We start from the raw sequence: 22,333 nt of genomic DNA on the forward strand, positions 1-22,333 counted from the left end.
AATGTTTATCATTTACATTTTGCGTATTTGGTATTTTTAATGGTCTGTAAACAAAGGTAACTCAATTGCATGGCCAGTATATGCATGTAATCAATAAAAAGCAAATAATGACTAACAAATATATTGCGGCATAAACTTTTGTGGACCAGAAAACACTTTGCAAATGCTTGGAATGCTATCATAAGTTGGCAGGTGATTGGAAGGCAGAAAGAGAGAGAAATGTTAGGAGTGAGGTCAGAAGTAAATGAATTCTAAGACCACGTAATTACATTGCATTTTAAATGCAAAAATAATTACAGTGACTGTTTGCAGTGCAATGTGGATGATACACAAATGACCTGGCATTAGTGAGTAAATTAGTATCTGTAGTGTCATAAAGTAATTTTATCATAAAGTGAGTGAAGGCTTTATTTTTAACAATACCAACAAAATGTTTTGGTTTTTGGTGTGTTGTTGTTGTTGTTTTACCAACTTGGGATTGGCAGTAGAGGTCTTTAGACTTCTTGTTTTCCTTCATCCTACCTTCAGAATCTTATTAGGGATGTCAGCATTTTTCTTAGAAGGAAGTTCAAGGCTTTCACTCTTGGACTCTAATGACTCTCTCCTGCATGCATGGGAGATTTATACATATAATTCCCATTAGTGTTAATAACTATTATAGCTTTCCAATGTTGATCTCCTCCCAAATGATGTGCCCATGCCTCTTTAAATTTGAGCTATAGGGCTGCAGCTCTTATTTATCTGCATGAATTAGAGCTCCATCCCACAAAAAGGCACTCTATTCTGAGAAGTCCTATTTGTTTCAATAAAGTACTGCACGGAAGAGTAATAGAGTAATGTTTGGGAAATGGAACAGATCTGTTCAGGGCTCTTGTTTTTCTTTGTAACATACTTCAAGTCCATACTTCTGATTCAGAATCTCATGCACCACCTTCTTCAAATAGCCCACTTCACTTTCAATACATTGAGTTGCTAATGAATAATTTGAAGACATAATCCTAAATATTTGCGCAATTTTACAGCCTGTATTGCCATCATATGTCATGGATGGATGTGGAAGGATTTGCAGGCACAAAAGTTAGTGCTGCTTCTTTTTCATTGGTGATCACTCGTAGCCGAGTAAGAGTGTCTTCCATAAACATGGTTTTGACTTTGGAGGCCAATTCTGGATCCACACGTCCTTCTACAGCAGGGACATAGGTTTCTGGGTGGGAGTTGATCACAGTGAGGGTTTGCCATTTCTCCCTTTCATCCTGAGTTCGAGTGTCTTCAAACCCACAACACATTTGGTAAAGACTGCTCTCCAATTGGAGCGCTTGCAGGCCAGTGTTTCCCAGTTGTTGGTGTTTATACTACATTTTAGATTTGCTTTGAGGGAGTCTTCAAACCTCTTTTGTTGACCACCGGCATTACGCTTACCATTTTAAAGTTTGGAATAGAGTAGTTGCTTTGGAAGACGAAAATCAGGCATCCGCACAACGTGACCAGTCCAACAAAGTCAATGTTGAAGAATCATCGCTTCGACACTGGTGATCTATGCTTCTTCCACTACACTGGCATTAGTTTGCCTGGCTTCCCAAGTGATGTGTACAATTTTTTGGAGACATCATTGATGGAATCTTTCAAGGAGTTGGAGATGGTGTTTATAAGTGGTCCATGTTTCATAAGCATACAGTAAGGTTGGTAGTGCAATAGCTTTGTAAACAAGCATTTTGGTTTCCCTGCAAATATCCCTGACTGCAAACACTCTGCACTTCAGTCGGGAGGAAGCTGCACTTTCAGAGCTCAAGTGATGCTGTGGCTTGGACACTAATATCTTGGAGTGGGGTTCTGATTATCCAGTTTTACTGCTTCGTTTTTCCTGTTGCTTCCCTCTATGCCTCTGTGAAAAACTGCCCCTGAGGGTCAGAGCAGCTTCCAGAATGCCTGGAATGTGTCACTGTGGCATGACTTACCATTGAAGGTTGCAGTCAGAGACATACAAGGAACCAAAGTGTTTTCCATTCATTCTAGGGCTCAGTTGGCTCCAAACCTTTAATTGGATCACTTATTTGCTTGTGGGAAGGGTCTTAACTCAGTGGTTGAGCACATACTTTGCATGCAAAACATCCCAGGTTCAATCCTTGGCTGGGCTGGGAAAGACTATCTGCCTGAAACCCTCAAGAGCTACTGCCAGTCAGTGTATAGACAGTGCAGAGCTAGATGGGCCAATAGTCTGACACTGTGAAAGGGAGCTTTCTATGTTTGATGTAAAACCAGTTCATAGGCTTTATTCATTTGTATGTAATGGTGCGTTTGACAGTTGCACCTGAACTTAAATATACACACACCATGCAAATAGTATAGCAGCATGATTTAGGAAATCGTAACATCCTAAAATGTTACGGGTGGCGCTGTGGGTAAAAGCCTCAGTGCCTAGGGCTTGCTGATCGAAAGGTTGGCGGTTCGAATCCCCGCAGCGGGGTGCGCTCCCGTTGTTCGGTCCCAGCGCCTGCCAACCTAGCAGTTCGAAAGCACTCCCGGGTGCAAGTAGATAAATAGGGACCGCTTACTAGCGGGAAGGTAAACGGCGTTTCCATGTGTGGCTCTGGCTCGCCAGAGCAGCAATGTCACGCTGGCCACGTGACCCTGAAGTGTCTCCGGACAGCGCTGGCCCCCGGCCTCTTGAGTGAGATGGGCGCACAACCCTAGAGTCTGTCAAGACTGGCCCGTACGGGCAGGGGTACCTTTACCTTTACTTTTTAACATCCTAAAATAGTGTGATATTTATTCATTTGGACAATTCTTTTGGGTTGAAATAAATAGAATAGTGTGTTGTATATGTATACCAATCCTAAGTATGTTTGCTGGGTGTTAGTTCCTAGTAAAAAAGATATGAGTATACTGTTTGGTTTGTGAATTGCTTTATACATCATAAAATATACATTTGGACGTCATCAAAGTGATAATCCACTTTTTTCTTTCAAGGGGTCATAAGTATTACATTGGGAATGTGGGGCTGCTTTTGTTGTAAAAGCCTTAAAGTAGCCAGTCTTGTAGCTTGTTTTCGTAGGAAAGACTAAATACGGCTAAACCATTTACCATTACAATCTCATCTTTTAAAACTTACATTTTTACAGATAAGACGCTTGAAACCTCAGTGAAGTCTCCGCAGGGCTACCAGTGGCTAACAGGCATCAGTGCTCTCCTAAATGCATCGGAAGGAGGAAGCGTGCAAGAATCGGCTAAGAATGTCTTTTCGTCTCTCCGAGGTGGTTTATTAGGGATTTAAATAATACAATGTAACATGCAGAATACATCTGCTTTAATTAGCGCTGCAACTTCTTATCAATAATTGGGGTGATGAGTTGATGTAATGGTTTGAATGCAAATTTAGAAGACCAATTGTTTCTACATTGCAGGCTCTCTTAAGCAGCAGCAAAGGAGCGCTATAGAGAGCATGCAATCTGTTTTGCTATGAGTGGGTGGGGCCAGCTGTTTGTAAACAAAATAGATCTAAGCAGCAGACCTTCCAGAGAGAAGAAAGGGTCTTGTTTCCTCAAAGAATCTAGGCCGCTGGCCGCTCCCTATCTGAGCATGCCAGGTCACTCAAATCTTTGGTCACCCAGTTCACTATCCTGGGACTTTTCCGTCTCTTTTGCTATTCTCCCCACTGCCAGAATTGAAGAAGGATGCAGGAATGTGCTTAGGAGAACGGATGACTGTCTCTCATATCTGCTACAAATTCTAATCAAATTGTTTTGAAATGCATTGATTAATCAATTCTTTCTTTTAAAAAATTGGTTGATTATTTCTATTGTTTACAGATTTGTTTGCTTAGCTATCTCAGGATTGCTCATTATGAAAAAAGAACAATGTGAGAACCGTCATATTTAACATTAAAGGCTTGGCAGCAGGTGTTTGCAGAAAGGAGTCACTATATGTGAACACGTTTAAAATCATTTGCAATCAGGCTCTACGCTCTTCATTGTGTCATTTATAAAAGACGGTGGGATTTGTTTTCATACTTTTGCATTTTGCCGTATGCACTCTGTGTTGTGTATGCTTTCTGCTTGCTAAACTGCCTTTATCACCATAATTTTAAATTGAGTTCTCCAGAAAGCTGTGGCTGTGGTACATTTTGGCATCCAGGATTAGGTCAGTGGCTTTAAATCTCGTTTATGTACTTAATGCAAGGAAAGAATTGCTATCTTGGGAATCGTAGTAGCTGGATTTCTTACTATCAAACCCTTACAAGATATTGACATATAAAACAAAATGCTTCCATTTTGTTCTGCATCTTTCCTCATTTTACACTTTTAAATAAAGAAATGTTTATGCAGGCATCTTTTTCATTCATAAAAATGGAAATTGCTCTCTGAGGCGGCAATGGGCAAGCTTGTATTCTTGTTCACGGATACTTTTGATGTATTAGCTCATAAAATCTTAACATTTGGCTTGTGCAGCTGAGTTCATGACTGAATACAGAATGATAAAGAAGCGCTAGCAATTTTGAAAGCCAAAAGGCATCATGCTTTCTAAAGGACCCTTAAGCTAGTTCTTAACAGCCTGGAAATCAGCAAGGAGGCTGTAATCAGGCTTGTAGGTAAAGGCAGCAAAGTTCTGCATAAATCTTTTCGGCATAACATGTAAATGTAAGCAATGGGGCTCTATCACGTTTGCTTGCTGCTTGTTATATTTCCATGGACCCCAGCCAATCCAAATATTATACGTCCTTGCCTTTCTTTTCATTAGAATTAGACAAAAAGTAGTGGTTGTGCCTCTGGGCCAGAAGCTAAGCTTCCTACTGTTTTTGGCAGGTTACTTACATTTGAAGTATTGTTTTCCATTTCTGGCCAACTACTAGCGTTTTGGTCCCAGGTAATGCTTGCATTTCCTGTGGCTATTTATTTTGCTCTCTGAGCAGGGGGTGGGGACACGGAATGAATTACGGTCCTGTCAGCTGAAGGAACCTCCACATGATTTTTTTGCCAGAACATTGCTGAGACACTTTAGGTATGTGTTATAACCTTTTCCTAGAAAAGCCATACCTGCTGCCTGCTTGCCCTTCTGTCCTGCTCTGCATCGCCCGGTGAGAAGGTGGAGGAAGCACAAGCCTTGTTACAAAGCCAACTCTTTTAATACCTTCTGGGAGAGTTCATACTTTGCCGAATGGAAATCTGCTAATGGACTGCACAAATGTGCACAGTTGTTCTTAACTCCCAAGATTAAGGCAACAAGCTTGTTAGTTACACAGAGTGTTCAACCCTATATCTGTTTTTTTAAAAGAAATAAATTTATGTCTATCTAGAGTTGGCAAAAGTCAGCAACTTCGACTGCAGTCCAACCGTTTGATCCCCCAGACACCCACCCACACCAATACACAGGGTGATGCCACCATCCATCCCTGAGTAATAGCAATAGCAATAGCAATAGTAATAGTAATAGTAATTTATTATTTGTACCCCGCCCATCTGGCTGGGTTTCCCCAGCCACTCTGGGCGGCTTCCAACAAGGATTAAAAATACATTAAAATGTCACACATTAAAAACTTCCCTGAACAGGGCTGCCTTCAGATATCTTCTAAATGTCAGGTAGTTGTTTCTCTCTTTGACATCTGATGGGAGGGCATTCCACAGGGCGGACACCACTACCAAGATGGCCCTCTGCCTGGTTCCCTGTAGCTTTGCTTCTTGCGGTGAGGGAACCGCCAGAAGGCCCTCGGCGCTGGACCTCAGTGTCCGGGCTGAACGATGGCGGTGGAGACGGTCCTTCAGGTATGCTGAGCCGAGGCCATTTAGGGCTTTAAAAGTCAACACCAACACTTTGAATTCTGCTCAGAAACCTGCTGGGAGCCAATGTAGGTCTTTCAAGACCGGTATTATGTGGTCTCGGTGGCCGCTCCCAGTCACCAGTCTAGCTGCTGCATTCTGGATTAGTTGTAGTTTCCGGGTCACCTTCAAAGGTAGCCCCACGTAGAGTGCATTGCAGTAGTCCAAGCAGTAGATAACTAGTGCAGAGCTCCCTGTTCTACTTGCCAAACAGGGCCATTCTGACGGTGGGACTGAGTTGGGCTAGGATCCGCTAGATTCCAAAATGACTCTGCAAGCATACCATCCTAGTTAGGAGCTGCTCATGGAACTAACGATGTGTTCAGAATTATTGAGCTAGAAGGCAGCTTTAGTCATCCCTATTCAGAGAAACTCTGCTAAACTCAAACACCTCTGATATACTTGCACATATTTTCTGGATCGTTTTTTCTTCTTATGTTCTTGCTCATTTTCAAATATATTTGTACTTGAATGAGGAAATGCTGCCATCTGATTAACAGGCATGGGCTGGATCTAAAGCTGCAATTCCACATTTTCTGAGAAAAGTGAAACTAAATCAGAAGACACTGCACGTCTTGTGGGACACAGTATATCGCTGTAAAAATCATAACTCTATAGTGCTGGTAGCTGTTTTCCTTCCAGTTGTGGTTCATTGGATCCAACTCCTAATGTTTGAAAATTGTTCTTTTTAATTCACTTCAGAAAAGACAACAATGCCATGTCACAGCATGTGAAGGTGTTTTTTAAACAAGTGAAATAAGACAATTCGTTACTTTCTAAACATCCTTTGTGTGACAGTTGCCTCTATGTAATGTATGACTGACCTCAGACAGCCCAAGAGAATGTTAATATGTTATTGCTTGCTTTTCTTGGGGAAATACTTTGAAAAAAGTATTCCTCGTATTATTCTGGTATAAATGTAATTGCTCCCGCCTTTAACGGCTGCATTGTTTTTCCACGTGCAGCTCATCTGAATTCAAAGGGATTGGAATTGACAGATATTATTTTGGTCCATCTGTATATGAAGAGCATGAAAGATTTTGCTGTGATTAATTCAGTCTATGTGACAGCATTTGATTTGTGTCCCCCAGCAAGGTAGGTTCTTACTACTGCTACCTTATATTTATGATACTCTGGAATATACTTCATTGCTACTACGCTGCTTTATTTATGACACTTTTTGTCATATTTCCTTTCTGGACTTCATTTCACCTATTTCTATGTCTGTTTTAGCAGCTGCTTTACAGTTGTCACATGAATGTCCTCCTCTTAAGGTCTTTTAGGTACACACCCCAAGTTTATACCCACTATCCTAGAAGATCTGTGCATATCCTTGAATGCACTATCTGGTTTCATCTTGAGCTTAGACCCTCTGCCACGGAATCATCTCGTCCCAAACCTAACATCCAATTTCATTACAGCATTGTTGTGGTTGTTTAATACATTTATAACCTGACTTTCCTTCAAGGAGCTCTAGATACATGGTTTTCTTCATCCCGCCCCCGCCCTAGCAACTCTAAGTTAACAGGATGAGAGATGTTGACTGACTCAGGACTGTTTGATGAATATCATGGCTTAGTACAGATTTGAACCTAGGCCTTCCTGGTCCTAGGCACCATGTGCACTATATAGAGCGTCTTCACCTCCACCATTCTGCCCGGACACTGAGGTCCAGCGCCGAGGGCCTTCTGGCAGTTCCCTCACTGCGAGAGGCCAAGTTACAGGGAACCAGACAGAGGGCCTTCTTGGTAGCGGCACCCGCCCTGTGGAACACCCTCCCACCAGATGTCAAAGAGAAAAATAACTACCTGACATTTAGAAGACATCTGAAGGCAGCCCTGTTTAGGGAAGCTTTTATTGTTTAATAGGTTATTGTATTTTAGTGTTTTGTTGGAAGCTGCCCAGAGTGACTGGGGAAACCCAGCCAGATGGGCGGGGTATAAATAAATTATTTTTTATTATTATTATTATTATTATTATTATTATTATTATTATTATTATTATTATTATTATTTAGTTTTATACCACTTTTAATGGTCCTGGCCATACTCTCAAAGAATTCTGTGAACTGTAGCTTGTTAAGGGTGCTGATAATTTGTAGGAGGCCCTTATTCCCCTTCACAGAGCTACAATTCCTAGAGTGGCTTAACAACAAATTCCTCTTCCCAGGGAACTCTCGAAAGTATTCAAGGAGAAGGAGCTTGTTTGAGTGATAAGAGTTTCTTCTGTTTAACAGCAACCTTATTTAGTGCACAGTGAATTAAATTGGATATAGTGGTCCAACTGAGGCATTTAGAGTGACATTGTTCATTTCAGTTAGTTTATTTGAAATACTTTTATGGGTAAAAAGGCCTCCTGTGGTGACTTAATAAAATGCAATACAATACAATTAAAACCTCAAATAAATGAATATAAGTCAGCAGTACACAGCATCAAGCGAAGAAAGTATCCGAGTAAAGTAACGTCAGAGAAATCACCTTAGAAAAAGACTGGTGAATATGAATGAATCTTCAGGGCTCTTCTGAAAGCCCACCATGGTGGATACCTGATGATGATGACAATAATAATAATAATAATAATAATAATAATAATAATAATAATAATTTATACCCCACCCTTCCTGGCCAGAGCCAGGCTCAGGGCAGCTAACACCAGTAAAATTACATTGAAAACATAAGGGGGGGGGCAATTTAAAATACAGGTTAAAATGCAATTTAAAGTGCAGCCTCATTTTAAAAGTAGCCCATAGATCAAAACCCTAAGGGGAGGGAAACATAAGGGTCAGACTGAGTCCAAACCAAAGGCCAGACGGAACAGCTCTGTCTTGCAGGCCCTGCAGAAAGATGTCAAGTCCCACAGGGCCCTACTCTCTTGTGACAGACCATTCCACCGAGTCGGGGCCAGTACTGAAAAGGCCCTGGCCCTAGTTGAGACCAATCTAACCACCTTGCGACTTGGGATAATGTGATCCAGATGTGGGAAAGGCCTCCTTCCCTCCCTCATACTTAGCATTCTGACTGCTCTTGAAGGTGAGCATGTGAAAAGGTCCTCTGTTGCTAATCTTAGCGTGCAGCCAGGTTGATAGGGGTGAATTACTGCACTGCAGGGGGTTGGCCTAGATGACCCTTGGTGTCCCTTCCAACTGTAGAATTCTGTGATTCTATGAAGGTGGCCCTGCAGGTGACTTGGACTGAAACCATTTAAGGCTTTGCAAACAGCACTTTGAACTGGGATGAGAAAGGCACTGGTGACCAGTGGAACTGGTTTTGTTGAACTAGCCTCCTATCTCCCACCAGGACATGAGCAGCTATATTTTGCAGCAGCTGAAGCAATGCACTCCCCTAATGAAAATACATGTGTGCAGTGGAGCTTTTTCCTTCTTTTCCAGGAACATCAACTCTGGCAATGTTGCAAACTATTTTTGTGACTTGGAAGAGTTTAGAAAGCAGATTATAAAGTGTTATCAGGGGACTGCTCTTCAGGGTGGGGGGGAAATAGGGAGCACAACTGTTCGCCTGTCTTCCCATACAGGTTTTAATGGATATTTTTCCAATCTTCTGCTTCCATGACTGCCGTTTCTAGGTTTGCCTTTCTATTCAGTATCCATACTGGAGTTCACCATGATTCAGAACAAGCATGTTTTCCTTCTCATTTCTCTTAATTTGGAATCCAAATGTATTTCATTTCTGTTTCTTAATAAAAAATTTAATATATAACATTCATGAAATAAGGACACTACAATTAAAATATTTTTAATGCTGCATAAAATATTTTATAAGTAGCAAATTCTTTAGGATTTTTTTTTTCCTGTTGAGGGCTTTATTACTTATTCCAGTTAATAAGATATATTTCCCCTCACTTGGTAATAGCTTTACTACTAATTGGATCTCTGTGAAACTCATTGCATTGGTGACTTTCTTGAAATAAATATCCAATGTTCCTTACTAATATCATGCTCCATAACTTACAAAATAATAATAATAATAATTCTCTGTATTATCCCAGTATATAATCAGTTAAGAAGAGTTCCACAAATAATGGAAATAAGTTTCTACATATTATAGAGCACCCATCCCAGCCTGGTGTCCCTTAGATATTTTGGGGTGATGTTCAACAGTAGTCCTACTTGGAGTAGGTCCATTAAAGTTAATGGACATAACTAACTTAGATGCATTTATTTCAGTGGGTCTGATATGAATATGACTTAGTTGAATACAACCAAATTTTGGATAATCCTACACAAATATAATCTCAGCATAGTTGAGATAAACTATGCTCACAAAGGTATTTGGGTGTCTTTATATGCCCATAAAATTAGCTCATCTATGAAAAACACCTTCCCTAAACCAATATGTTGGAAATGTGGTTGGCATAAAGGAATTCATTTCCAGCTTTGGAGGGAATGTCCTAAGTCAGTGGTGTCCAAACATTTTTTCAAAGAGGGCCAGATTTGATGAAGTGAAGGGCCGTGAGGGCCGACCAAGGGGCCGACCTTTTTTAGGATTGAAATTGTTGAGCTTTTGTTATGATTTTACCCCAAAATTATTCAGCTTTTTTAGGGTTGATGCTGTTGAGGGTTTTTTTTTAGGATTTTACCCCAGGAAATAAACTGCCACAGTGGCTGGATTAAACCAACTGGCAGGCCAGATTAGGCCCCCCGAAACGGACTTTGGACATGCCTGTCCTAAGCCAAACTTCTTTGGGGAATCTGTGTTTTCTGAAGTTAACCAAGTAGCAGCACATGGCTTGTTACCAGTGCCCTCAGTAATACAGCTAAGTATTTGGGACAACCAGAGCAAAGATGGGAAGTAAAACTTCCTTTGGGTTTTTCCTGATAGCTGCAAGACCAATAATCTCTAGATACTGGAAATATTTGGAGGACCGCCCTATAGAAGGCATGATATGAAAGGGTATGGGTTTTGACAGTTTCACAGAAGCTCTGTGAACTAGAACAAGCACACCTAAATTTGAAGGAAAAATGAGGAAGCACAGTGTGTACTGGGGGCTGTATCCAGTGATGTCCTGCCATTGACAGAAGTCTCTACTCCATTTGGAGCCTCAACAGAACAGGAGGGAAGCTGCTTTCTCCAAATGAACCGCCACCCTGCAGATGCTCTCTTGCTGTTCCAAAGCATTTCCCAACCTTCTGGAGCAGGTTTTGGGGGGTGTCCAGTAGCCACGCCTACTTGCTTATGACAAAAGGCTGCCATAAATTGTAGCAGTCAGCTTTCACGATGAAGAGATTCTTTACTGGCTATATAGAGAACTTAGTGTCTGAACCAGAGCTGGTGTCAGGTTTCAGCATCACTGGGTATCTTCCAATGCCCATTCCTCAGTAGAAGGCCTACTACCGATTCCCAGAGCTCCCTGGCCCTGCCGCTATTCATCCTTCTTGCTGTTACTACTTGTTGGTGTGCTCTCTTCAAACGTGTAAGCAAGGAGAAGGAGCAGCACTCTCCAGTTGATCTGGACTCTCCCTATATGCCAGGTGAACAGATTGGACCCAAAGGGAAAGGTAACGGTGGTGACATTGGTGAAGAAGAGGATGGCCCACTCAGTGGGAACAATGATGTCTTACCCAAGGGCTCTTCAAAATGTGGATCCATATTGGTCTGCAATGTGTTATACGTAGGGCTGCCTCTGAAGATGGTTTGGAAACTTCAGCTGTTGCAGAATTCAAAGGCTAGATTACTCACCAGAACAAGACGGTTTGAGCATATTACACCAATCCTGGTACACCTGCACTGGCTACCAATTAGTTTCTGGGCCCAATTCGAACTGCTGGTTTTGACCTATAAAGACTTAAACAGCTCAGGACCGCAATACCTCAAGGACCGCCTCCTTCCATATGAATCTACCCGGACCCTGAGATCATTTTCTGAGGCCCTCCTTCGTGAGCTGCCTTCTCAAGAGGTCCGGAGGGTGGCAACACGAGAACAGGCCTTCTCTGCAGTGACTCCCTATCTGTGGAATGCTCTCCCCAGGGAAGTTTGCCTGGTGCCTTCATTATACACCTTTAGGTGCCAGGCAAAAACGTTCCTTTTCAACCAGGTTGATCCGATTTTCATCCTATGCCCTTTTAAAATGTGTTCTTTTGGGGGGATGGGGCTATTGGGTTGTTGTTTTTATTTTTATTAGGTATTTTGTGGTTTTATATCTTGATTTTATTCTGTGAACTGCCCTGAGACCCCCAGATATAGGGCGGTATATAAATTCAAATAATAATAATAATAATAATAATAGTTCTAAGTATGAGGGGGGAAAGAGATCCTGTCATATATTAAGATGCATGAATGCCACCAATAAATAACTGCCTTCCTGTCTTGTGGTTTCAGAGTTTGTGTGGAAGTCCCCTTGCCTGAAGGACTTTTGTTTCAGATGGACTGCCTGGCACAGAAGTATGATGGGATGACTGGTGAGCCACCTTGTCAACAGAAGGAGGTTTTGCACGTACAGAGCATCTCTCACTGGGCCCCGGCCAACATAGGACCTTACAGTCAGTGTGTACAGGTATGCGTTCACCCGCCCCTCACTGGATTAGCAACTCTGTGGAGAATGATCCCAGTTATAGGTTTCAATTTGCATATTGAAATACTAGTTCATCCATCTGAGGGGAAAAAATAATATTCGTTCTTATTTTATTTTCCTTTGAGCAGGATATATAATTTTATAGCTTGAAGCTGAACAGGGGGAAAAGGAAGCTATTGGTAACATAAATGTTCAATAATATAAAAACATACAAAATGTCTATGCTTATTAAAGGGTTGTGAAAGCAAGAGAAGTGTATGGAAATCTGTGAGGAGGTGTGCATATAAGAATGCCTATGGAAGGAATGGGTTTACTTACACACTGTCCGGAATTAGTCCCAGAGCAGGACTTAATTTGGGATTCAGTGCTGTGTGGGCTGAGCTGGAAAAGTCTCATATGCACTACAGCTCTTATCCTGTTGTCTTAAAAGGCTGTGTAAAAATATTAACAAAATCTGTTAATGCCATCTGTACAGGTTTGCGGTTGCATGTTCTCCCAAATTCTGAATCTGTCATTTACATTTATGAATGAACTGATCCATTCTAAGCTTTCCTTTGTGAGCAGTACATCTCCAAGTTGGTACACATCATAGTTATGAACATAATAAGTGACTGGATAAATCCTGTAAGTCTGAAGACAGCTTTATGTGGGGGGAAACCCAGCCGCAACAGGCAACCACCCCCTAGAAACAGCCAGGTTTCTCCTATTCTTTCCTTCATCCCTACATTGCCTAGTAGAACTAATTGAAATTAAAAATCTGCATCGCAGGTTCTTTCTCTGAAACATAAAGCAGTTAACAAATCACAGAACAAGAACAACAGAATCCCATCATAAAATGGCACGCAAACCCAAAATCTTACTTTGCGTCTTTGCGTAATTATGCTGACTGTGTCCTGGATTCTGCTCCCACAAAAAGCTCCCACCCTGCTCACTGGGGTTGAGAAACATTCACTGCAGTTGTGTCAGGGTAAAGCCCAGGTAGGAGCTTTTGTGGGTCACAAAAGGGCAGAACGTTGTTAGTTATTTAGTTTATTGTTGCATTTTTACTGCCAGGGCGGAGGTGCTTTTCTTCCTCTGGTACCAAAATAAATTGACTGGCCTTGGATACTGTACGCTTAGATTTGTGGAGAGAATACACCATTTGCTGTTCTGCCTCAGGCAGCAAAATGTCTTGGGCTGACGCTGAATGGTGTGAGAACACAGATAAGTTATATTAATCATTTGTAGGGGGAGGTCAGATGCCTGGGACAGGGAACCTTAAGTCTGTCTCAACCTAATGTTGAAACCTCTGAATTCAACAGAGTCGTTTAGCGATAGACTCTGTGCATAAAACTTTCACCATGATATGCTCATACTGTTACAAAAGCATGCTTATTTTGTGATGAGGAGAACTCTGAAAAAGATGATTAGTTGATATACTTTTATCACTTGAAAAATTATTATAATTCCCACAGATCTCTACATTTTACTTTGGGGCTTTTGGACTTTATTTCAATTTACACTGAATAAGATGATGGCTACATATTAAATACTGTCAGGGGTTCAGGAGCAGAGTCACAGGAGAGGGAGGAAACGGAGAGCGAGGGGGAGGAGTCTGAAGGAAATGTCAGCGACGACAGTAGTCCGAGGTCTCTGAGTCTCTCCAGTGACTCGGAGGATTCACAGAAAGGGGCCCCCATGGTCAGGGCAAGGGGAGTGCCCAGGGGGACACCTCGGGAAGAAGGGGCCAGAGGGGACTCAGAGAGTAGCAGCTGGAAATCCGGACCAGCGTCCCCCCCAGAGTGCAGTAGGAGGGAGGAGTCCAAGGCATCGGGATCAGGGAGCGCGCAGGCAGAGGGAGAACGTGAGGCAGGAGTGACCACACCCTCGTCAGGGAGCGAGGAAACGGTCATCCGGAAAGTTAAACGCGCGCGCGCGCCAAGTTCAAATGTACAGGAGGGCGGCAAGGTGGGCAGCCCGGGTAGGGAGCCAGGTCCTAAAGCCCGCCGAAGAGAGGGGGAGGAGTCAGAGGGGTCAAGCTCTGCGTCAGAAGAGTCCAGGAGGAATGAGACCCCGGGGGGTAGTAAGACCCAGAGGAAGAGAGAGAGAAGGAAGAGGTGGAGTAAGATTAGAGTCTTAAACTGGTGCACAGGGGGCGGAGACCCAGACAGAGCTTCGCCGGTCTAAAGTCCAGACGTAGAGCTGGGACGCTGAGACTTGTAAATGGAGACTATTCTTCAATAAAGACTTTGATACTGTACTATCGGCTAGCGTTGGTCCTTGGTGAGCTGGGACCCGGAGCCAGCTCTGACAAATACGTATAATGAATACGTTTGCTAAAATTCAGTGTCAAAAGAAAATAGATGAAGATGATATGCTTTTTTGTCATAAATACATACGTAATCTTAGAATCATAGACTTGTAGAGTTGGAAGGGACCCAAGGGTCCTCTAGTCCAACCCCCTGCAATGCAGGCTATACACAAGAAGTAGCTAGGATTTTCTAAATCAGGAGACCAACTGGAACAGAAACCAACTTATTGTGTGAATGGAACAGTTTTTGCAAATGCACTGAAAAGTCCTCCCCCATAGCAGATGTATGGGGGAGACACATGGGGATGAGAGGGAGGGGAATTTCCACTGCACTCATAGAAGTCGTCTTGCATATGCAACCCATTGTAATTTTTACTAGTGAGAGCAAAAGGACTTGAGGTAATAATAATAATAATAATAAATTTTATTTATATCCCGCCCTCCCCAGCCGAAGCCGGGCTCAGGGCGGCTAACAACAGTAAAACAGCACAAACAACACTTTAAAATCATTCATTATAAAATTAATTAATTCAAGCCACTGGCAACCATTGGGCCAGAGCTCTGCGAAGATTGCCGAGGGAGGGAGTCAGGCTGTGCCCAGGTCAAAGGCCTGGTGGAACAGTTCTGTCTTGCAGGCCCTGCGGAAAGATGTTAAGTCCCGCAGGGCCCTGGTCTCTTGTGACAGAGTGTTCCACCAGATCGGAGCCACGGCCGAAAAAGCCCTGGCTCTAGTTGAGGCCAGCCTAACTTCTCTGTGGCCTGGGACCTTCAAGATGTTTTTATTTGAAGACCGTAAGTTTCTCTGTGGGGCATACCAGGAGAGGCGGTCCCGTAGGTACGAGGGTCCTAGGCCGTATAGGGCTTTAAAGGTTAAAACGAGCACCTTAAACCTGATCCTGTACTCCACCGGGAGCCAGTGCAGCTGGTATAGCACCGGGTGAATGTGATCTCGCAGCGAAGACCCCGTAAGGAGTCTCGCTGCAGCAGTCTGCACCCGCTGGAGTTTCTGGGTCAGTCTCAAGGGCAGCCCCACGTAGAGCGAGTTACAATAATCCAGTCTGGAGGTGACCGTCGCGTGGATCACAGTGGCTAGGTCAGGGCGAGAGAGGTAAGGAGCCAACTGCTTAGCTTGGCGGAGATGGAAAAATGCCGCCTTTGTTGTAGCTGCAATCTGCGCCTCCATTGAAAGGGAGGTGTCGAAGATTACACCCAAACTCTTAACGGACGGTGCTGGCACTAATTGCACCCCCGCAAGAGATGGGAGTTGCCCCCTCAATCCCATATCGTCCCGTCCCAGCCACAGGACCTCTGTCTTCGAAGGATTTAACTTCAACCGGCTCCCACGTAGCCATCCAGCCACAGCTTCCAGACATCTGGTCAGTGTGTCTGGGGCCGAGTCAGGATGGCCATCCATCAACAGATAGAGTTGGGTGTCATCAGCATACTGATGGCAGCCCAGCCCAAAACTCCGGACAAGCTGGGCGAGGGGGCGCATAAAGATGTTGAAAAGCATCGGGGAGAGTATCGCACCCTGAGGTACTCCACACACCAAGGAGTGGCGCGATGACAATTCCCCCCTAAGCGCCACCCTCTGTCCCCGACCAGAGAGAAACGAGCGCAGCCATTGAAGGGCTGTGCCCTGAATCCCCACGTCGGCAAGGCGGTGGTCCAGAAGTTCGTGGTCGACCATGTCAAAAGCTGCTGACAGATCTAGAAGAATCAGCAGCCCCGACCCACCTCGATCCAGCTGTCTACGAAGATCATCTGTTAGGGCAACCAGAGCCGTCTCGGTCCCATGACCAGCGCGGAAGCCGGACTGGAATGGGTCGAGAGCCGATGTTTCATCCAGAAACCCACCAAGCTGTTCAGCAACCGCTCTCTCAATCACCTTACCCAGGAACGGAAGATTCGAAACTGGGCGGTAATTGGATAGATCTAAAGGATCTAATGATGTTTTCTTTAAGAGCGGGCGCACCACTGCCTCCTTCAATTCTCCTGGGAATGTCCCCGTGCCAAGGGACAAATTGATGATATCCCCCAGGAGGGCCCGCACCTCGTCTGGACACGCTCTAATCAGCCAAGACAGGCACGGGTCGAGAGGACAGGTGGTGGGCTTTCCAGCTCGGAGGAGTCTGTCCACATCGGCTGGGGATATCCGGTTGAAGTGGTCCAATACTGGACCCGAGGACAGTCGAGGGGCCTCCAGTTCCTTTATTGTATCCAAATTGGCAGGGAGGTCATGGCGGAGCAACAAGACCTTCTCCGCAAAAAAGCTCGCAAATGCCTCACAGCTATGTGTCAAATTGTTATTTAAATTTGGCTGTCCCTCAAGGGACGTTAAAGACCTGATTATCCTAAATAATTGCGCCGGGCGAGAGCTAGCGGATGCAATGGAGGCCGAGAAGTAAGACTTCTTAGCAGCCTTCACCGCCATCTCGTAGGTTTTCATAAAAGCCCTATAAGCTGTTCTTGAGGCTCCGTCACGGGCACCCCGCCATACTCGCTCTAGCCGTCTGAGGTCCCGCTTCATTTTCCGGAGCTCCTCGGTAAACCAGGGAGCCCGGTTTCTGCGGGGTCGCAGAGGGCGCTTAGGTGCGATCTCATCGATGGCTGCCAGGAGCTGGATATTCCAGCCCTCAACAAGCTCAGTCAATGAGTCGCCAGGGGGAGCAAGGTCCCGCAAGGCTTGGCGGAATCTATCAGGGTCCATCAGCCTCTGCGGGCGAGCCCAAATTGGCTCGCCACCTAAGCAGGGTGGGGGTGGAAAGTCAATCCTGGCTTTCAGAGCGTAGTGATCAGACCATGGTACCTTCATCGAAGGAGACATGATCACATCTATACCTACGCCAAAGATCAAATCCAGCGTGTGACCTGCTTGATGTGTGGGGCCCGAAACAAACTGGGAGAGCCCTAGTGTCGCCATGGAAGACACTAGGTCCAGAGCCTGTGAGGAGGGAGTGGCATCAGCATGGGTGTTGAAGTCCCCCAATACCAATAGGTTAGGGAACTCCAAGGCCCAGCCGGCCACCGCCTCCAATAGGCCTGACAGGGTGGCTGCTGGTGCGCTAGGTGGCCGGTACACCAGCCAGACAGCCAAGCTCTCCTCGGAGCCCCACACTAGGCCAACACATTCAATGCCGGGGATCGATGGCGATGGTAGAGCCCTGAAAGGACAATCTTCCCGGATTAATAATGCCACCCCTCCCCCCCGGCCCACAGTCCGCGACTGGTGGAGGACAGAGAAACCCGGGGGCGCCATCTCTCGCAAGGTAACTGTTGCCCCTTCGCGCACCCAGGTCTCCGTCACACAAGCCAGGTCGACCCCCTGCGAGATAAAGAAATCTCGCAGGGTGGCGGTTTTGTTGCCTATAGACCTGGCATTGCACAACACCAGTGACGGAGGTGAGTAATCCTTGCTCACCCTACCCTCGTCCCTCGGGATGAGGCGCAGATTGGAAGGGGTACGAGCATATCCATATCTCGATCCCCTTCGCCTATAATATCTGCCCCCACCGCCATACCTCCCTCGCCCCTCCACGGTAGGAATCCCAAGCCTCATAGTGGCCTCCATTGATGGCAATTAATGTTATTCTTCCGCAGCCTAACACAATAAAACCTTAAAACAATAAGTACAAAAAACAAAAACAGCCCAGAAACAATAAAACAATACAAATAAAAACTGCTAAAATTACAGATTCATCAAAAACTAACAAATTCCCAAGTCCACCCAAACATCCATCCCACCCCCATATATAAAAATCTAAAGGGAAAGGGAGATTTAAAAACATGTTAAAAAGAACTCTGGACCCCTCCGGGTCCTCCTGGGCAGTAGCAGCATCAGTGGCAACAACTGTCCTTGTGAGGCCCCACCCTGGGCCAGATAGTAGGTGGCAGGAACAGTCCTTGTGAGGCCCGTCAGGCCCCGCCCTAGGCCAGGTGGTAAGTGGCAGAAAGGAGCAGGGCCCTCAGGCACTCACTCAGGGAAGTCCTCCTGGGCAGCAGGCCGCAAGCAGCAAGCAGTCCTTGTGAGGCTTCAGGCCCCGCCCCAGGCCAGATGGTAGGTGGCAAGAGCAGGGCCCACAAGCACTCACTCAGGAGAGTCCTCCTGGGCAGCAGGCAGCAAGCAGCAAGCAGTCCTTGTGAGGCTTCAGGCCCCGCCCCAGGCCAGAAGGTAGGTGGCAAAAGCAGGGCCCACAAGCACTCACTCAGGAGAGTCCTCCTGGGCAGCAGGCAGCAAGCAGCAAGCAGTCCTTATGAGGCTTCAGGCCCCGCCCCAGGCCAGATGGTAGGTGGCAAAAGCAGGGCCCACAAGCACTCACTCAGGAGAGTCCTCCTGGGCAGCAGGCCGCAAGCAGCAAGCAGTCCTTGTGAGGCTTCAGGCCCCGCCCCAGGCCAGATGGTAGGTGGCAAAAGCAGGGCCCACAAGCACTCACTCAGGAGAGTCCTCCTGGGCAGCAGGCCGCAAGCAGCAAGCAGTCCTTGTGAGGCTTCAGGCCCCGCCCCAGGCCAGATGGTAGGTGGCAAAAGCAGGGCCCACAAGCACTCACTCAGGAGAGTCCTCCTGGGCAGCAGGCAGCAAGCAGCAAGCAGTCCTTGTGAGGCTTCAGGCCCCGCCCCAAGCCAGATGGTAGGTGGCAAAAGCAGGGCCCACAAGCACTCACTCAGGAGAGTCCTCCTGGGCAGCAGGCCGCAAGCAGCAAGCAGTCCTTGTGAGGCTTCAGGCCCCGCCCCAGGCCAGATGGTAGGTGGCAAAAGCAGGGCCCACAAGCACTCACTCAGGAGAGTCCTCCTGGGCAGCAGGCAGCAAGCAGCAAGCAGTCCTTATGAGGCTTCAGGCCCCGCCCCAGGCCAGATGGTAGGTGGCAAAAGCAGGGCCCACAAGCACTCACTCAGGAGAGTCCTCCTGGGCAGCAGGCAGCAAGCAGCAAGCAGTCCTTGTGAGGCTTCAGGCCCCGCCCCAGGCCAGATGGTAGGTGGCAAAAGCAGGGCCCACAAGCACTCACTCAGGAGAGTCCTCCTGGGCAGCAGGCAGCAAGCAGCAAGCAGTCCTTATGAGGCTTCAGGCCCCGCCCCAGGCCAGATGGTAGGTGGCAAAAGCAGGGCCCACAAGCACTCACTCAGGAGAGTCCTCCTGGGCAGGTAAGAGGACCAAGCTCAATGAACAGACATGGTGAGGCTGCAGAAGGAAGAATGTTGCATTCCATCGGTGTGAGATGCAAGACAATAGGCATGGAGAGAGTTCATGGAAAGCAAAGTATGAGAACTGGGAACCAGAACTTAGTTGGAGCAGGAGCATGTACAGAAACTATCGGCAGGGCCAGGAATGAAACTGGGAAGCAGTTCAGGAAAATGTGAAGCTGCAGTTAGTACAGAACAATGCCGCACAGTTGCTCACAGGGGTGAGGCATTGCCAGAATATAACACCTGTGCTCAGAGAACTGCGTTGGTTGTCAATTTGCTATCAGGCCAAGTTCAAGGTGTTACTATTGGTAACAACATGGGACCAGGTTACCTATGAGAACGCCTTACTCCCACATTTGCCTACTCTACCGCTTTGAGTGGCAGAATTGGCACTACAGTCATACCTCGGGTTAAAGTAGCTTCGGGTTGAGCGTTTTCAGGTTGCGCTCTGCGGCGACCTAGAAGTAACGGAATGCGTTACTTCCGGGTTTCGCCACTCACTCATGTGCAGATACTCAAAATGACATCACGCGCAGACACAGCAAATCGCGACCTGTGCACATGCAGACGCTGGTTGCGTTTGTTTCAGGATGCAAACAGGGCTCTGGACAGGATCCCGTTCGCATCCAGAGGTACCACTGTACTACAGGTTCCACATAATACCTGTTCTGCATACAAATGCAGACTTGGTCATTTAGCCAACGCTTAGGAACTCCTAGCCTATTGAGATCATGCAGGTGCCTTCACTGTACTCTTTTCAGCGCCTGCTAAAAGCATTCTTGTTTAGACAAGTCTACCTAAATGCTTAGAAAGTTGATGGAATTTTAATCTGTTTTAGCATTTTAACTTTTGAACATTTTAAACTAGGGTTGTTTTCTTGTTTTATATATTTGTAAAGTGCTTTGAGGTTGCTGGATTTTTTTCCAGTCAAGCAATGCATGAATTTTATGAAATAAAAAATAAAATAAAAGCCAAGGCAAGGATCTGGAGCAGAAGTAGAGAAAGGGCTAAACCAGAAAAGAACTGGAGAAAGGTGTAAAGCAAAAAGTTTCTAGCTACTCAGGGAAGTATACCATAACTTTTTTTTTTTTGTCCAGTGCAGAAAGTAATTTACTGATGCTTATAGATACATTTTTATATTTGGTTTAGTGTTATGATGTTTTAGCATAAAATGTTATAAATAATTCTGGTTACGTGCCAACTAAAATGGTTATGCTGCTTCCAACGTCTTATAGCCCATTTACATTGCAGTGGGCTTTAAAAAGTGCTTTCAAGCCACTTAGTGCATTACTCTAGAACATCTTGCAAATACTGTCTAGAATAAATAGCTTGAAACACTGCCATAACTTTACAAGCACGGACATTTATTCCAGTGCTTCATCCTCGGAACAACTATATCTCCAAGACCAAAATCACAACTCATGGCAAAGACTTTGAACCCCTTCATCTATGTCAGTGCTGTCCTTAAATACTTTTAAAAGCTGTGTTAAATTATTTTGTAGCACAAAAAAAAAAGTGAAAATCCCTTAGAAAGGATTTTCTCAGGTTTCATTTTCCATGTTAAAGGACATGAGAGCCAGACCGGTGACCCATCTAATCTAGCATCCTGTTCTCCCAGTGTTCAACCAGATATGTCTGGGAAGCCTGCAAGCCGGGCCTGAACACAGCAGGTCCCTTACTGCGCTTTCCAGCAACTGGTATTTAGTTGTAAAGGTAAAGGTAAAGGGACCCCTGACATCATTTGTAAGCATCTGTGTATGACCAAGAAAATGTATGCAGCAAACCATTTGGCTCTACTATTGTTAGCCGTATTCAGTACGTGCCTTAGTAATGTGCTGATTTTTGCTGGAGACAAGTAAGTGTTTGTGGGGAATGCATCCTCACCCCACATCTTTACATCTTTTTCAAGTCTAGTTGCTGCTTTGGTGCCATTTTAGGACTTCTTTCTTCTTCACTACATAGCCCTACATTATACAATTGGGTTTGGCTATGTGGTGACATTACCGAGGGCAAACGAAACCTTCCCATTTCTCTCTTTCTGAGTGGTGGGAAGATAATTAACAGTGTCTCCTGTCTTGCCAAGCATTGCACTGGGAGTTTCCACCGCTTACCTGTAAGAATGTTGTTCTTTTTCCAGTTTTAGTTATACATGGCTAATTAGAATGTGCATGCCACTGAAAATAACACTGTGTGTGTTGTTAAGACAGTAGGATGCTTATTAGAAAGGAGGTTTATTATTTCAGTAGAACGTGCATCCTCTTCCGAATTTAGTTTTATTATTTATTTATAAAAGTATTTAAATACTGCTAACACATACAGAGTAGGGACACGGGTGGCGCTGTGGGTTAAACCACAGAGCTTGGACTTGCCGATCAGAAGTTTGGTGGTTCGAATCCCCGCCATGGGGTGAGCTCCCGTTGCTCGGTCCCTGCTCCTGCCAACCTAGCAGTTTGAAAGCACAGCAAAGTGCAAGTAGATAAATAGGTACCACTCTGGCAGGAAGGTAAACGGCATTTCCGTGCAC

At 45.3% G+C, this 22,333-nt stretch overlaps 1 protein-coding gene across 2 annotated transcripts in view; it reads left to right on the top strand.

Moving 5' to 3' along the window:
- DPH6 (diphthamine biosynthesis 6) overlaps nt 1–22,333 on the top strand; it is a 234,274-nt gene that overhangs the window by 100,898 nt on the left and 111,043 nt on the right. For both annotated transcript variants that reach the window (XM_083452645.1, XM_083452646.1), the window contains exons 10-12: nt 3,120–3,251; nt 6,776–6,905; nt 12,146–12,320. In XM_083452645.1, coding sequence (XP_083308771.1) covers nt 3,120–3,251; nt 6,776–6,905; nt 12,146–12,320 — 437 coding nt within the window. The remainder of the gene's footprint in view (nt 1–3,119; nt 3,252–6,775; nt 6,906–12,145; nt 12,321–22,333) is intronic.

The sequence above is a fragment of the Podarcis tiliguerta genome, assembly GCF_965153285.1.
Source record: "Podarcis tiliguerta genome assembly, chromosome: 1".
NCBI lineage: Eukaryota > Metazoa > Chordata > Lepidosauria > Squamata > Lacertidae > Podarcis > Podarcis tiliguerta.